At 49.1% G+C, this 15,214-nt stretch overlaps 1 protein-coding gene across 1 annotated transcript in view; it reads right to left on the bottom strand.

Moving 5' to 3' along the window:
• ENPP6 (ectonucleotide pyrophosphatase/phosphodiesterase 6) overlaps nt 1-14,971 on the bottom strand; it is a 36,628-nt gene extending 21,657 nt beyond the window's left edge. The window contains exons 1-2 of the mRNA XM_063336492.1: nt 14,528-14,971; nt 2,665-2,844 (exon numbers count right to left, since the gene is read on the bottom strand). Of these exons, the coding sequence (XP_063192562.1) occupies nt 2,665-2,844; nt 14,528-14,783 (436 nt within the window). The 5' untranslated portion in view covers nt 14,784-14,971. The remainder of the gene's footprint in view (nt 1-2,664; nt 2,845-14,527) is intronic.
• Between the last annotated feature and the right edge of the window lie 243 nt (nt 14,972-15,214).

The raw sequence follows: 15,214 nt of genomic DNA, 5'->3' as shown, positions 1-15,214 counted from the left end.
TGAATACTATTGCATTTGAGTTCACTTCTGTTTACTCCAGTTACACCTGAGCTCCCACTGTGGCCCAGTTGCCCCGTGTTTTAGTTCAATAGTTTGACCCTGCTTCCTGCTTTGTGCCCGACTCTGTATGGTCAGTGTGGCCTTTGAGAATCATAGAATCACAGAATGTGTTGGGTTGGAAGGGGCCTCTAAAGGCCATCTAGTCCAACCCCCCTCCAATAAGCAGCAACATCTTCAACTAGATCAGGTTGCTCAGAGCCTCATCAAGCCTGGCCTTGAATGTCTCCAGGGATGGGGCCTACACCACCTCCCTGGGCAACCTGGGCCAGTGTCTCACCACCCTCAGTGTAAAGAACTTCTTCCTTATGTCTAATATAAACCTGCCCTGCTCTAGTTTAGACCATTGCCCCTCGTCCTATCGCTACATGCCCTTGCAAACAGCCCCTCCCCAGCTTTCTTGTAGGCCCCCTTCAGGGACTGGAAGGGGCTCTAAGGTCTCCCTGGAGCCTTCTCTTCTCCAGGCTGAACAGCTCCAACTCTCTCAGCCTTTCTTCATAGCAGAGGTGCTCCAGCCCTCAGATCATCATCGTGGCCCTCCTCTGGACCCGCTCCAACAAGTCCATGTCCTTCTTGTGCTGAGGACTCCAGAGCCGGACACAATACTCCAGGTGGGGAGAACATGAACACCCTTAAAAATAAGCATGTGCTGAAGTATATGCTGAACTGAGTCACGGATGACTTTGCCAAAGGTCGTCAGTCACAGATAAATAATTAATGACAGACAGATGTACACGTCACAGCCCACAGCTAAAATACCAGATTCACACAAAAACTCCCCCTGGCATAAGTAGGGCATCAGCGTCGTAAGAGTCAATGCATAGACTCGGCAGAGTAAGCACTGGGAAAAGGGAGGCTCTGCTGTTCTTTGTGCAGTTTTACACTGGAAATAGTATCGAGATAAGTGTGAGGCGTATAAATATGCATACGGGGATACATACCTATACACCTCATGCGTCTTCTCCCTGGGAGACGCTGCTCAAAGGGCAACATGAAGGAGCTAGGTAAAGTCCAAAGGCATTTAATGGAAAGTGATACTGTTCTTTCGGATTTCAGTAGCCCTCTGTAGACTGTTACGTCTATTCAGTACATAATTATACCTAGTCAGTGCAGTTACATTCGTAGTTAAAAATGAATAGTCTATAGAAACAGGTCTTTTTGTAAATCTTTAGAAGAATTTCTACATTCTTGTATAATTTCCGTATCCCACTATTTGCACCGCTGTTAGGTCACTTGGGTTATCTCCAATAAGAAGCAGCTTTTTTTTTGAGGGCTGATCCAAACTATTATATCTAGCCTGTAATTCCAGTCCCTTGGACTGCCTTTGAGTCTGTAAGGCAATATTGTCACTCTCAGATCTTTTCGTTCTTCATTACTGTAGAAACACTCTGGATGGCTTTTCAACGTTTTTCATCTTGGTTCTCTCTTTTCTTTCCTTTCCTGAGAACTGTGGCCTTTATTTTTTTTTTTCTCCTGGGATGCCATTAGCCACATTGTATGGAAAGAGCGTGACCAGGCACACGAGCATTGGGATGCAGAAGATGAGCTGGCTGAAAGCCCATGGCGTGAGTCAGCTCTTGCTGCCCAACCCACTGGCACCGGCTGTACTCAGTACAGCTCTTCCAACACGTGGTCCTCGAGCCTGCAGTTACATGTGTGAGGGTATTTGCATGCTGCTTAGGTAGCAGAGTTTAAAAGGTCAAAAGGTTGAGGAGCTGGGTAACTTACAAGGAATTTGGTCCGGCTGCGTAGCTGGAACATTTATTTCCATGTGGGTCCCTAAATGGACAGCTGAAGGGTACACTCCGTGTTGTGAAAAAAGACTCGTTATTATACAACCCTGACAATTTCAGTGGTCCAATACCCCACAAATGAGGAATGGAAAGGCCAAGTCCCTCCAAATGAACGCCTCAGACTCAGAGAAACTGGGGCCTCATCTGAGTTAATGATGGAAGACAACAGTGCTCACTCCAGCTCACCAAAGGATGCTTTGCTTTCAGCTGGATTTTGCTGTCATAGAGTCATAGAATGGTTTAGGTTGGAAGGGACCTTAAAGATCATCTAGTTCCAACCCCCCTGCCCTGGGCAGGGACACCTCCCACTAGACCAGGTTGCTCCAAGCCCCGTCCAGCCTGGCCTTGAACCCCTCCAGGGATGGAGCAGCCACAGCTTTCCCCACAGAGTAGATCATCTTCAGCTCTCGGTCACTAATTTCCAGGTTAAAACCAAACATGCTTTGGGGCAGGATGGTTACTGTTTAACTTTGATCTACAGCGTTGCTCTGTGAACCATTTGGCACAGCAGAAGCTCCAGGTAGGCAAGAGGAATGAGCAGTTGGTGGAGAAGGGGATGGTCTGAAAGCCAGCAACCCCCTTGAAGGTAACGTTTGGTGGAATGCTACCACCAGTGACACTTCAGTCTTTTCCTTTCTGAGCATGTGCAAATTGTCACGGCCTAAGAAAAGATAATTCATTTCTACCAGTGGTTAGTAAAGCAGTCATAATTCTTGTCTGTATTTCAGTGTATTAAAAAGCCATCCTACAGAGTATGGAGTGCTTAGATGTAAAGATGCACCGTTAAGATGGTAGCGATTTTTGACGTACTAACCTGGCCAGTAGTACATGAAAACATTCTTTTTTGCTTTCGTCATTGTGACCCACAAAGGCTCCGATCCATTCCACCAGAGAGGCAGCAGGCTTTCTTTATTCACACCAATATCGAAAGATACATTTCTCTTTTGGTCCCACATGTAGTTCCCAATCATCTGATGGACCTCACAGTGGCGACCTGTAGGGGTGAAGAAAAAAACAGCACCATCAGACAGGTATTCTCCAGCAAAAGGACGCCACCAACACCACCACTGCTACCACCAGGTCGTTCAGCAAATCAGCTGAAAAGCCTTGATTTGAACTCAGGACCTCTTAACTTTGCAAGTGCTTATATGATCTTCTTGACTCTGTTACCTCCAGTTAAGGTCCTCTAGGTAGCTCTCTATATCCCCCAGATCAGCCACTTAAAAGTTAATTGTTAGTTGTTGAAGCTTGTCAGCCACCTGTGGGGTCTCTTCAATGAAGAAGACGATGCACCTCCAGAAAACAATTCATGCTATCCTAAGACAGGCACCTAAGGTTGGGAGGGGTTACCCTCTGGAGGTGCGTATTGTTCTCTATTAATTGTAGAGCTTAGCTTTAGACAGCCAACTTTTAGACAGCTGAGGCCAGAAGAATCATAGAATCACAGAATGGTTTGGATTGGAAGGGGCCTTAAAGATCATCTTGTTCCAACCCCCTGCCCTGGGCAGGGACACCTCCCACCAGACCAGGTTGCTCCAAGCCCCGTCCAGCCTGGCCTCGAACCCCTCCAGGGATGGGGCAGCCACAGCTTCTCTGGGCAACCTGGGCCAGTGTCCCACCACCCTCACAGCAAAGAATTTCTTCGGAATATCTCATCTAAATCTCCCCTCTTCCAGTTTGAAGCCATTACCCCTCATCCTATGGCTCCCCTCCCTGATCCAGAGTCCCTCCCCAGCTTTCCTGGAGCCCCTTTAGGGACTGGAAGGGGCTCCAAGGTCTCCCTGGAGCCTTCTCTTCTCCAGGCTGAACCCCCCCAGCTCTCTCAGCCTGTCCTCACAGCAGAGGGGCTCCAGCCCTCCCAGCATCGCCATGGCCTCCTCTGGACCTGCTCCAACAGGTCCATGTCCTTATGTTGAGGGCCCCAGAGCTGGACAAATCCTGCACCACTTGGCCTGCTCAACATGCCATTCCTGGTCTGCACACACAAACCACAGCAGAGGCAGCCCACACAGGTGCCACATGCATGGCTGATGCCCAGCTCCTTCTACACATGCAACATGAGCCCATTTTCAGGTACCCACCAGCTCACAGACCCAGGGGTCTGTGGGAAGCAGTCTGTGAATGGGAAGTGATAAGAGCATGATCTGGAAACATAGGATAAAGTTTGGGAAACTCGCATTTCCCCTCTTCTTTATCCGTGGAGCACATTGGTTTTCCACAAACAAGCAAAAACTAGGCTAAAACCTTTATATATTACTTTTGTTTTCTGTTATTGTTAGCTTTTTTTTTTCCTTTAAATGAACACAATTTGTGCTTGGTTGTGGGGACAGCAGTCATTTCATCAGACATTTTCACCCCTCTTACTGCACCTTGGGGGTCCTTGGGCAATTTTATATTACAAGAAACTAGTATATAATAGCTGAGAGATGTCTTCCACTTCTTGTCATTGTCAGAAGAGAAGACACCGTATTTTAGGAGTTAATCTGGAGGTGAATTAACAAAAATGGAAAAAGAAATGCTGATGATTCAGTTGTACCGGGAGTTCACGATTTTCGTATCTTAAAAAGCACCAGCTGATGCATGTGTGAGACACTGTCATCGTTAGCTGGTGAGTCACGATATTGCAAGGATCCACATAACAGGCTTTGATTCTTGTGAGGCTGAGCGTGGTGATCAGAACCGAAATAACCTTGGTATGCTTGTTTTCAAAAGGCATAATTGTGAGCAGAGAACTGTGTATACTTTGGTTACATGTGACCTTGAAATGGATTTTGAACTCCCCTACTACAAAGTATTTCAATTATGCAAAACATTTCCTCCCCCCCAGTGGAGAAAGGCAGTCCCAATTTGTGGCTGTCACTATTTACCATATTAAACCAAATAGGTTTAATATAGGAGAACTGGTGGACTGGATGGGCAGTAATCTGTCCTCCTTAGGCTGCCACGTGCTTTCTTTGCTGTAAGTCCCAGAAGAGCTAGAAGGAAGCCCCCACAGTGCATCAAAAATGCAGCCTTCCTACTTAAAGGACAACCCCATCTCTTCAACTTCTTGAAGGCCACGTACTCCTGAGTGTATCTCGACCTGCTAAACTGCGGGCAGGCAGCTGGTGCCAGTTCCCAGGCAACGGGGAAACCTGCAGGTCGGTGCTGAAGCTGTTAGGTCACGTATTTGTGTGATGTATAGTGTAGTCTTCATAGAGGAGCAATGAGCTCCGGCTGCTGCTGATGTGAGCTCCCTATAGGATTTAAGGTCTGCTGTCAGTTTGCCCACCTCTTTAAGGAATAGAATGGAGATCGTTCTTTGTAGCGTTGTTGGGAAGTTTAATTAAGTGTGTGTGCGCTGATACAGAGGACAGTATTCTTCTGATCACCACATCAGACAAGTTCATTCTTCCATGGACTCCAACTCTCTCAAAGAGGCTTAGAAGACTATAAGGCATCAGTTTTCATTACGGACATCCCTGGTTCACAGGGCCAGAAGGGAACATCAGCTGAGCAGTCAGACCAAAAGACATGACCATTTAATGCTGCCTGGAGCCATTCATGTCTGCTTGCCTGAAGCCCGTGTCCCAGAAAGACCCTGGGCCTCCTTGGAAGATGTCAATACCCAGCTCAGTTCCCATCTCAGCCATCTCAATACCCCAACACAATCTCAACCCAACAGTCTCCTCCTTGGGTTGCTCATCCCAATATTTATCTTGGTAAACACTGTTCAGAAAAGGCATGCCTGGTCTCTAATTTTATTTTAGACCTTTGTTAATCGTCAGCTGTGGCTGTTCTGTGCCTTGGTCACTGGATTAAAAAGCCCTGCAATAGCTGGCATTTCTCCCCCTCAAAGACGTTCTGTCATACACAGAATTAAGGTAAATTCTCAAATTTCTTTTGAGTCACCTGTACAACCCAAGTTCTTTACATCCCCCGTTGTAAGCTATTTTCTCCATCCTGAGAAAATGACCTTTGGTTATCTCCTTTTTAATGATTATCAAAACAGCAAATGGTGTTAGACAGTTGCCATAACAAGGCGAATTTATTATGGCTTCCATTACTGCAGCTTTCCTCTGTAATCGAGCATTATCTTAAGAGCTACAAAAGTAAAAACAGGCCAAAAAGCAATTTCAACATACAGATTTCGCTAGTTAAACTCACTGCAATTGTAGTAGAAAGCACCCCTTCCTCAAGCACCAGAGGAAAACAAAGAGGGTATAGTTCCCAGGAATATGATAACGGCTGTATCCTTCTGGAAGAGAGCCAGCAAAAGCATTTGCAAGTCTGTGTGATGGAGCTTACTTGGACACTACACTTCTTACAGCATTGGCTTTGTCTAAAGCACATTCCCATGTCTCCAGGCACTTTTGTCAGCCTTCAAATGAATCTATGCAAAACAAAGATGAAATTAAAAAAAAAAAAAACAAACCAACCAACAAAACACACAGCCACTTGGCCACCCACGACCAGAGCACAGTAACGCTGAGCATTGTGCACCCTACATTGACCATATGTGAGATTTGGAAACTGGAGGATGTGCTCCTGCAGCGTTTGCCTGCTTCCAAATGACCTCTTCTTCCTTCGGTGGTCTTTCACTAACTGCATGTAGGATCACCAGTCGGCACGGTACGTCATATAGGCACCACCTGCATCTAAATCTACAGGAGAAAATGCTCTTCTGAGACACTTGGTGATCTTTTTTTTTAAAAGGAAGGCAGCGTGTGGCAGATGCACAAGGCTATACCTGGTGCATTGGGCAACAAAATGGAGGTAAGCTGTCTCTGCACTGAGCAACTCAGATTTATCAGAGAACCCATGGCGTGGATGTTAGCCAATGCGGCACACCTGAAACCCATAATCCACAAACCATAATCTGTACCCATGCGGTATCCACCTGATGATGAACATGTGTGCATGCATTTAGCTAAATCTACCGTACTATGGAATAGTATACGCATGCCGTGCCGCTACGGTGAGACCTTTGTCCTACCATGATGTCCCCGCTCCCTGGGAAGTGACAAGACCAGACGCAAGCACAGGCTGCCGTGGGGCTGTATAGATTGGGGAGGAGTGAAGTTCCTCCACGCAAACAGCAGTGCACACATAAGGTAGGTAAGTTTTAACAGCCAAAGTGAGACATGCAGTTCCCTTTCTCCCCTTCCTTCCCTCCCCACAATGTCTTTCCTCCACTATGCCCTTGCTTGAAGAGTCACCTAAATCCTGACCCAGACCTGCTCATCTATCAGCTCCTCACCCCACTTCCAGCCCCCCAGGAGACCTGTTGGGTGTCTTACCCTGGGAAATGCTCTGCTCACGCTTCCTGCTGTGAGGAGGAAGAGAGAAGGACTTTAAAGTCACCAGTTCCCACTCTGGAGCAGATACCGTGGTGTTGCCATCCCCAGCCTTCTGTGAGCAGAGCATCCTGAAGGGCCCAGCTCTGCCCTGCTCTGCTCTCCCCCTGCTGGGTCTCATCTGCCCTGCTTTGAAAAAGAAAGACCTCAGGGAAAAAACAAAACCCTTGTGCCAAACCTTAAGTGACCTGGAGAAGACCAGGGCTCATGAGAAGGTGGTGGGGGGAGGGGGGTGGAGCTGTGGTCTGGGCAGATTGGCCCTGCCATCTGCAGGCCCCCGAGCGAAAAAAGTAGCTGCAAGATGTGCATGGACAATTTATGTTCCCAGAAGAACTTGCGGGCAAAGTCTTTCCAATTTTTTGTGACCTCCAATACCAGACAGATTCAAAGCAGAAACACCTTAGCCTTCATCAGGGTAGACGTTGCAATCCAAGTAGGATCACACCAAAAGGCACGGAAAATCTCTGCTATACACAGCATTATTGTGAATCATAGAATTACAGAATAGTTTGGGTTGGAAGGGACCTTTAAAGGCCACCTAGTCCAACCCCCCTGCAATGAGCAGGGATGCGTTCAATCAGACCAGGTTGCTCAGAGCCCCGTCCAACCTGACCTTGAATGTTTCCAGGGATGGGGCATCTGCCACCTCTCTGGGCATCCTGGGCCAACGCCTCACCACCCTCAGCATAAAACATTTCTTCCTTATATCTAGTCTAAATATACCCTCTTTTAGTTTAAAACCATTACCCCTCATCCTGTTGCAACAGGACTTGCTAAAAAGTCTGTCCCCATCTTTCCTGGAGCCCCTTTAGGGACTGGAAGGGGCTGGAAGGTCTCCCCGGAGCCTTCTCTTCTCCAGGCTGAACCCCCCCAACTCTTTCAGCCTGTCCTCACAGGAGAGGGGCTCCAGCCCTCCCAGCATCTCCCTGGCCTCCTCTTGACCCACTCCAAAGGGTCCATGTCTTTCCTGGGAAGGCAGGTCTTGTGTCCCTGGAGAGCAGGTGCTCCAAGCTGTTGGTCAGTCTCCTGAACTTCGTGGCAGCAGTGGGCTAAGGGACCACGCTGGGACACCTGACCACCTTCAGCTAGCTATGGCTCAAGGGCACCACAGCTCCGAGCACTACAGAGGACCTGAACAAAACCATGGGCAAAGCTGCTGCCAGCACCATTAGAGAGGGTACGAGCCTCTGGAAGTTTTCTGTTCATCAGCTGCGACCCCAGCTCTGGGCAAAGAAGTAAATACCTTGGTACATGAATGTCCCCTTACTGCTGCTAATAGCTGGTAGTGGATACAGTAGTTGGGAGCTGTGAGGTTGTAGCTAGTGAGAAGGGAAAAAAACCTCTCTGCTTCCATTTGTAGCGTATGAACTTGCGTTAGAGAAAACTTTCTGTTCTCCACTTTGAAAGTGTTTCCATTTTTTTAACTGGTTAGAAAGCAAACACAGATTTTTACAACATTTTGTGTATGTGTGAAAGAGAAGAATCTTGGCACTTGGCATTGCAGCCTTCCTGCAGGCGGTGAGTAAACAAAGCGAGATGAAGAACGTGAAAATGAAAAACCCTCCCGGTTCCCACTCTCTCCTCCAGCCTGTCCTTGCTAGGATAGTACCCCTTCCCTGCCACTCGGTAGTATTAACACAGACTTCTTCGTGCTCTTTTGCTTCCCGACACACAATATTAGAAATGCAAAGGTACTGAATCCAAGAAAAAGAGAAGACTATTGATTTAAAAACTGTACGTCACAAATCTAATCTTGTAAATCTTTGCCACTGCTGGCATCTGTGGCGGTTAAAAGAGGAGCAAAAAGAAAAAATCCCGTTCCCTCGCCACTCATCATGCTCTTTGTGTCCTTCTGGTTTTTCTCTCAGCTTGGACGGTGAAGCTGAGATAGTTTCAGTTCACGTGTGCCGATAATAAATTTCCCTGCTCTGCTCCTAACTCTCCATTTTTTTTATGTCTCAGACAACGTGCAGGTGTTGTTTATGTGCTTAAAAACTTGCTTAACTGCTTAAACAGAAATTGTCAGCGTCCTTTCCCGGACCAGGCTGGAGTTAGCAGAAAAGAGGCATCTGCTAGAGCCATCGCCAGACGGGGTTTCCTCCGGGTCCCAAGTGGATGGAGAGTGGAGATGCTGTGCCGTAAACCAGGAGACCTCTCACAGCAGACAACAAATGTACTAGTACCTGTGCACATCAGCCAGCCCCCAGAGGACCCAGGGGTGGGAGCCTGAAGGACATTTGCTCCCAGAAAGCGTGGAATAAACTGGGTGTGGTGAATGTCAAGGTTAGCCGTGCTCAGGGGAAAACAGAAGCAGACTGGCTACTTATGAGACCACAACATCACCCACCAAAGCCCCTCACCAGTCAACTATGCCAACACTGTGGGTGAGGAGCAGAGGAAGGACGGTAGAAACACAGAAGATGCGTGAAACCTTCAGTCTGGCAGAGTAGACCTTGACTCTCACCCATCCTTGGGACCTGCCATGTTGCTTCTCTCCCTCCTGCCATGCAGAGGAGAAGGTGATGGCACATGCAGGGCTTTTCCACAGTGGCTGGGAAAACACCATGCCCCACCTCAGTATTTTAGAGAAGCCCTGAACATGCCATCGCTGGGACATGACAAGTGTGGGACAGCCCTGTGAAGACCACGGGCCTCACTTTGGGGTTCAGGAGGCCTGAAACACAATCTGCTCAACCTCCTCCTCCATCCCACAAGCCCTCACGGGATCTCATAGCTTCTCTGCCAAGTATTTAAGATCAGGTTCTCTCCAAAGAGGGACACAGAGGCTCCTCTCCAAGCAGCTCTCCACCCACCCACCGTTCTCTGGAGCAGGGACTCCCTCCGCTTCCCATGGAGGCCAAGAGAAACATGGCTTTTGGACGCGGGGCTGCACAGCTGACCAGTGGCTGCTGCGTCCTCACGGAGGACCTGCCAGAAAAGACCTCATTTGTTGTTAGGATCTTGGAAAATAAATCCTCCCCAAGCTTCCAGCTCAGATGTGATACCGGCTGCCTGTGTTTATGCTGGCTGAGGCTGGAAATGTGAGGGGCCCCCACATGCCTGGAGCTGCGGGGGGTTCAGAGGAGCTGGGGGTCCCCCAGCAGCCCCCCAAGGCCGGTGGGTTGGCAGGCGAGGGGGACCCAAACTCCTCAGCATGAGAGATACGGCACAAAGGGTTCCGAAGCAATGACTCGTGCTTGGAGCGATCACGGGGGGACCTCAGACTTTCCATTTAGCTTGGCGTGAGAGCTCCCTGCAGAGCCAGGCGCAGGCAGGGAAAGGGAAATATTAAAAGCTCCCCACAGAATAAAAAAAAAAACGAGGTGGCTTGTGGTCTTAATTCCTTTCTTTGCAAAACAAACAGCACATGGTGTGATTAAGTGAGCCTTTTGGGATACGCGTATTTGGACTCCTTCTTCCCTCCCTTGCCAAGTCCACATTGAGCCTCGCAAAGCTCTCTCAAACACACGTGTCAGCAGCAGCGTCTCCTTTTACCTAATTCACCATTTTACGCTGTGCCTTTCAGGTCAACAACTGCAATATCACAACCGGAGCGTGGGGAGCTAGGACACCAGGTAGGATTCAGTCTAGCAGCTCAGAAAACAACCCAACCACCCAAGAACCAGTCTTTACGCTGCTGCGGAAGTCAAAACTGAGAAACACAGCAGTAATGAAGTTGTTAGAGAAAATTGCTTTTCAAAGAGTGGGATTTTAAGCTGGGACATCCTTGGGCTACGTTGCACACCAGATTTTTGTAACAAAACTTCTCTGGTTGCACGTCAGCGAGTTCCTTTTGCTCCAGCAATGACTTGGCTGTTATTTGGTGTTTCTTCAAGCAAACAGCAGGTCATGACGCCGTGCTCTGGCTTGCAGGGAGACTGGAGCTTCTCCCCAAGCTCTGAATCACTGGGTGACTTTGCATGAAGAAGCCAAACCATTAGCATTTGTCTTGTTTTTATGCTCTGGTTTTCTTTCTCATGGTTGCTGTAGTCATGGAGGAAGGGAAAAGACCTCCAGGCAGGCCCCAGGCTTTGGGCTGAGGCTTTCTGTGTCACTTGGGGAAGCTCCAGCAAATTTCTTCTCACAGGATAACATCAGCAGCAGATTTAAGTAGGAGGGGGACCCACGGAGAGCTCTGCCGTTGCCCTGCAGCACTGCGTGACCACGGGCGAGTCACCTCCTTCCATCTGCTCCCCTTCCAACACTTTGTTTACCGATTCCTCCCGCCGTGTCTGTGCTTCACCTAGCACCTAGCCTCAGCAAAAGGGGGCATGCGTCACATTAGCACACATTAGTTAATTATTTTTAGGTACATGGCTCTTGGTCATCAGTTATGGTTGCATCTATTTGGTTACAGCTTTGAAAATCTCAGTGAACTTGCTGTTCCTCGTGAATATTAAATTTAATTGGGCTGCCCTCTTGAAATCATCAGTAAAGTGAAATATAATGACTAGAAGATCCTGCGTATAAATGGGCAGATGTGCTATTGCTTGCTGGTTGCCTGTTGCAGAGGAACACTACCTTCTGGCAGGGCTGAGGGGTGCAGTTCAGCATCTGCAATGAGACGTGGTGGGGCAGATGCTGCTGACCTCCATAACCTCCTCCTGCAGGTCTGGGCAGGAGAAGGAGGTGAGTTCTCATTTGAGGGGACTGACCTGTCCCAATGGTGATGGTGTCTGAGGAGCAGAGTCCACGGTCCTCCTCCAAATGAGGGAGAACTTCCCTCTGCAACAACTAAACCTCTTCGGAGTCATGAAGGTTGCGTGGATGTGGGGTGAAGGGCAGTATGCAGAAAGGAGAGGCCTCGATCACACAAACAGAGAGACGCAAGAGAGAAATACATCCAAACCACAGCATTTTCATCACGTTCTGTCCTAGATCTGGCAGCTGTGTATGCTCCTGAACACATGTGGGGCCACAATTCCTTGTAAATGGGCAGAGAAAGAAGGGACGGCAGTGTTTATCCAAAAATGTGTTGGCATATAATGAACAAGCCAGGGGTGGGAATGGGCAGGTGGGGCCAGAAATTTCTTAAACTGATTTAGCTGAAAAAAAAGTCAATATACTGTGAAACCCCATTCACAAATGCTAAAATACAGCAATTTGGAGGTTAAAACGTGAGTTTCTTAATGGCTCGTGAAGCAGCAGTGTAGGACAAGATATGAAGAACCACTTGTCCTTGTAGTTCCTGGTTTCTCTGAAGAAACTGTGGCAACATTTAAGTCCCGCACATCCCAGTTGCAAATGGAAACAATACCAGGTTAAGGCCCGCCCGACCCCAGCGGAGATGCATGACTGGTGAGATGCGATGTAAGCCTTCTCCTGCCCGTACAGCAGTGATGGGGACACAGTTAAGCGGGTCACTACGGCACGATGCTCATGTCACCCTGCCATGCAGAATTTTTTCTAAAAGCTGTCCCAGCTCTGCGAATCGAAAGTGCACAGACTCGGCACAGCCAATGCTATGTTTGCCGCGTGTCCCATGCTCCCACCATCACCTCTCACTCACTAGCCCCTCCATCAACTCGTCACTCAACGTGGTGTCTTTTTTCGGTGGGGACCATGCCATGGCGTTGGGGCTAAGAACAGTGCAGCCATGGGATCTACCCAGGACGCAGCCACGGGGTCCACTAGCACCCTAGAGGCTCAAGTGCAGTCTCGGATCTTCCTTTGGGCATGTTCATCCCCTAGACTTGGTCCTCAGTTGGTTCCTGCCCTATCTAACACCGCTGTGACTCATGTGTCAGGAAGGCGAATTGTTATTTGCAGTTAAGTTGTATTCGCATTGAGATCCTCATCGTGAAGGCCGGGAGATTTGCAAGAAGAGTTGAGTTTGGTCTCATAGGTTGTCTCATTGCTCCAAGCTGGGGTGTAGAAACCCTGGTACCTTAAAAACGTGAAAAGTCTAGTAGCGGTGTTTCATCATCTAAAACAAAACTCCTTCTCTGTGAGTACAAAATAGGGCTTTTTCAAAACTCCTCGAAAGGCTGACTACAGACGTCACTCCACGCATACGCACTTAATGGGAGTGATGGTTAAATGTGGTAAGGAGGGAAAGCAGTCGCTTTCCCTCTTCTCTCTAATAAAGAAGCTTTTTGCACATGAAGCGTTAAGCCGCTCTGCCTACGTACACATAAAGAACAAGGTCCACAGTGGAGTCACACCTCCATTTTCAGTCGTGGCAGTGACATTTGCTCTGCGTTCCTGCATGTGCATCAAGTCATGAAAAAAAAACAAACAACAAACCGGTGATGGCTTCGTACTCTTTTCCGTTCAGAGATGAGCAAGAGAAAGGCATTTCTCTCCCAGGAGAGGGAGGAAGGGGTTAAGCGCTTTCAAAACAAGCTGGGCACAACTGATGTCAGATTTTTGTCTTACAATGGCATCTATTTGCTTTCCCAGCAAGTGGCGTACAGACCACTGGGCATTGTATTGTTCAGGACAGCAGAAGATACCACATATCTTCGGAGAGGACAGATTTTCTCACTCCCCCTTAGCTGCGATGTCTCGTTTGTTAAATAACTCTGGGGGAAAAAAACCCAATCGGAAACTCCAGAAAAACTTTCCTGTTTGGGTTTTGTTTTGTTTTTTGTTTTTTGGTTTTTTTTTTTAACTTAAATGTTGTTTCCAGGGTGTCTTTCTCAGCTGTACTCTGTGCACCTTCCTAGGGTCACTGTAATCATGTGTCGCTCCGCGTCGTTTAAAAGGAAATCAGCACCGTGAAAATTATGACCATCCTCCCCATTTTCTGCAAGCCTCTCCTGGGCTGCCAGAAAAAGGCAAAGTGTAGGGGAGCAAAAGCAAAAAATCCCTCATGCCTTTCTATGTGGCTATTCCCGATTATCTTACAAGTACAAGGAAGTAGGGGGAGGTTAAGACAGGGACCTGTGAAAGCAGAAACTCTGTTTAACTCTGAATGTGCCGAAACAGACCTGCCGGCTGAAAGTAAGTTCTTCTCTCAGCCCCCCCTCCGTTTACACGCCTTGTCATTAACTGCAAAGCCGGCCAGCGGGCTCCGCATTCATTTTCCGTGCGTTCCCCGCTCGTTTTTATGCTCTGTATGCAGCAGCCCCCAGCAGCGCTCCCACCGGGGAGCCCTGGACGGCCGTGCTGCGGGAGAGACGCAGAACTTCAAAAATCGGCTCCAAGCGGCGTTTCCGAGTTCAGAGCAGGTTTCAGACAAGCCCTACCGAGCTGTAACGCCGTGAGTGCTTTTAAACTCCCAGCTAAAAGCAAGACCTCTGTTGTTTTTACGCCGTCTCTGCAGGAAAATGCCACGGAGGGTGCTGCCCTCCCCTTCGGCACCCTGCGAGGAGCATCGCAGGGAAGGCAGGTACTCACCCGTCATCAGCGTGTAGTAATTTGGGTAGGAGAGGCTGGGGAAGTCTGGCGTCATGTAATCCACCTTCACCCCCATGTTGACAATGTCCCGAAAGCCCGGCAGACCCTCCAGCTCGCTGTCGTCGATGTAGTCGAAGCGGAAGCCGTCGAGGAGGAACACCAGGAGCTTGCGGTGGGCCGAGGGGGCGGCGGGGAGCGGCAGGAGGGAGGCCAGGATGGTGGCCAGGATGGCGGCCAGGAGGCTGCGGCTCCCCATGGCCAGGGCACGGGCAGCAGTGAAGGATCTGCGGCAGCTTCTGGCAGGGCTGTCCTCCCTCCCGCTTCCACCGCCCGCGTTAAAGCTACAGCACTGCCCCGCGTGTGCCGTGGGCGTGGGAGGGAGGCCACAGGTTAATTGCAGGCAGATGATTAACTTACATCCCGCCTGCTCGCCGGGAGCAGAGCCCTCTCGCCTGCCAGCCCAGCGAGAGAGGTCCCACGGTGGGCGGCTGCTTTCTTCACATGAGAGTGTCACGCCTCCAGCCACACGAACGCGCTCGCTCTTCTTATCTTTCTGGCAGAGATGAGCCACTTGGGATGGGATAGAGACCCGGAGTGAGATTAAGGCAAAGCATCTCCCCGGTTCGGGATGTGGGGTATGGGAGTTGAGGTCCGGCATCTCCATGACACAGCGCCATGGAGCACAGT

The sequence above is a fragment of the Chroicocephalus ridibundus genome, chromosome 5 (assembly GCF_963924245.1).
Source record: "Chroicocephalus ridibundus chromosome 5, bChrRid1.1, whole genome shotgun sequence".
NCBI lineage: Eukaryota > Metazoa > Chordata > Aves > Charadriiformes > Laridae > Chroicocephalus > Chroicocephalus ridibundus.
The sequence above is the reverse complement of the archived record's forward strand: the minus strand, read 5'-3'. Positions and strand labels throughout refer to the sequence as shown.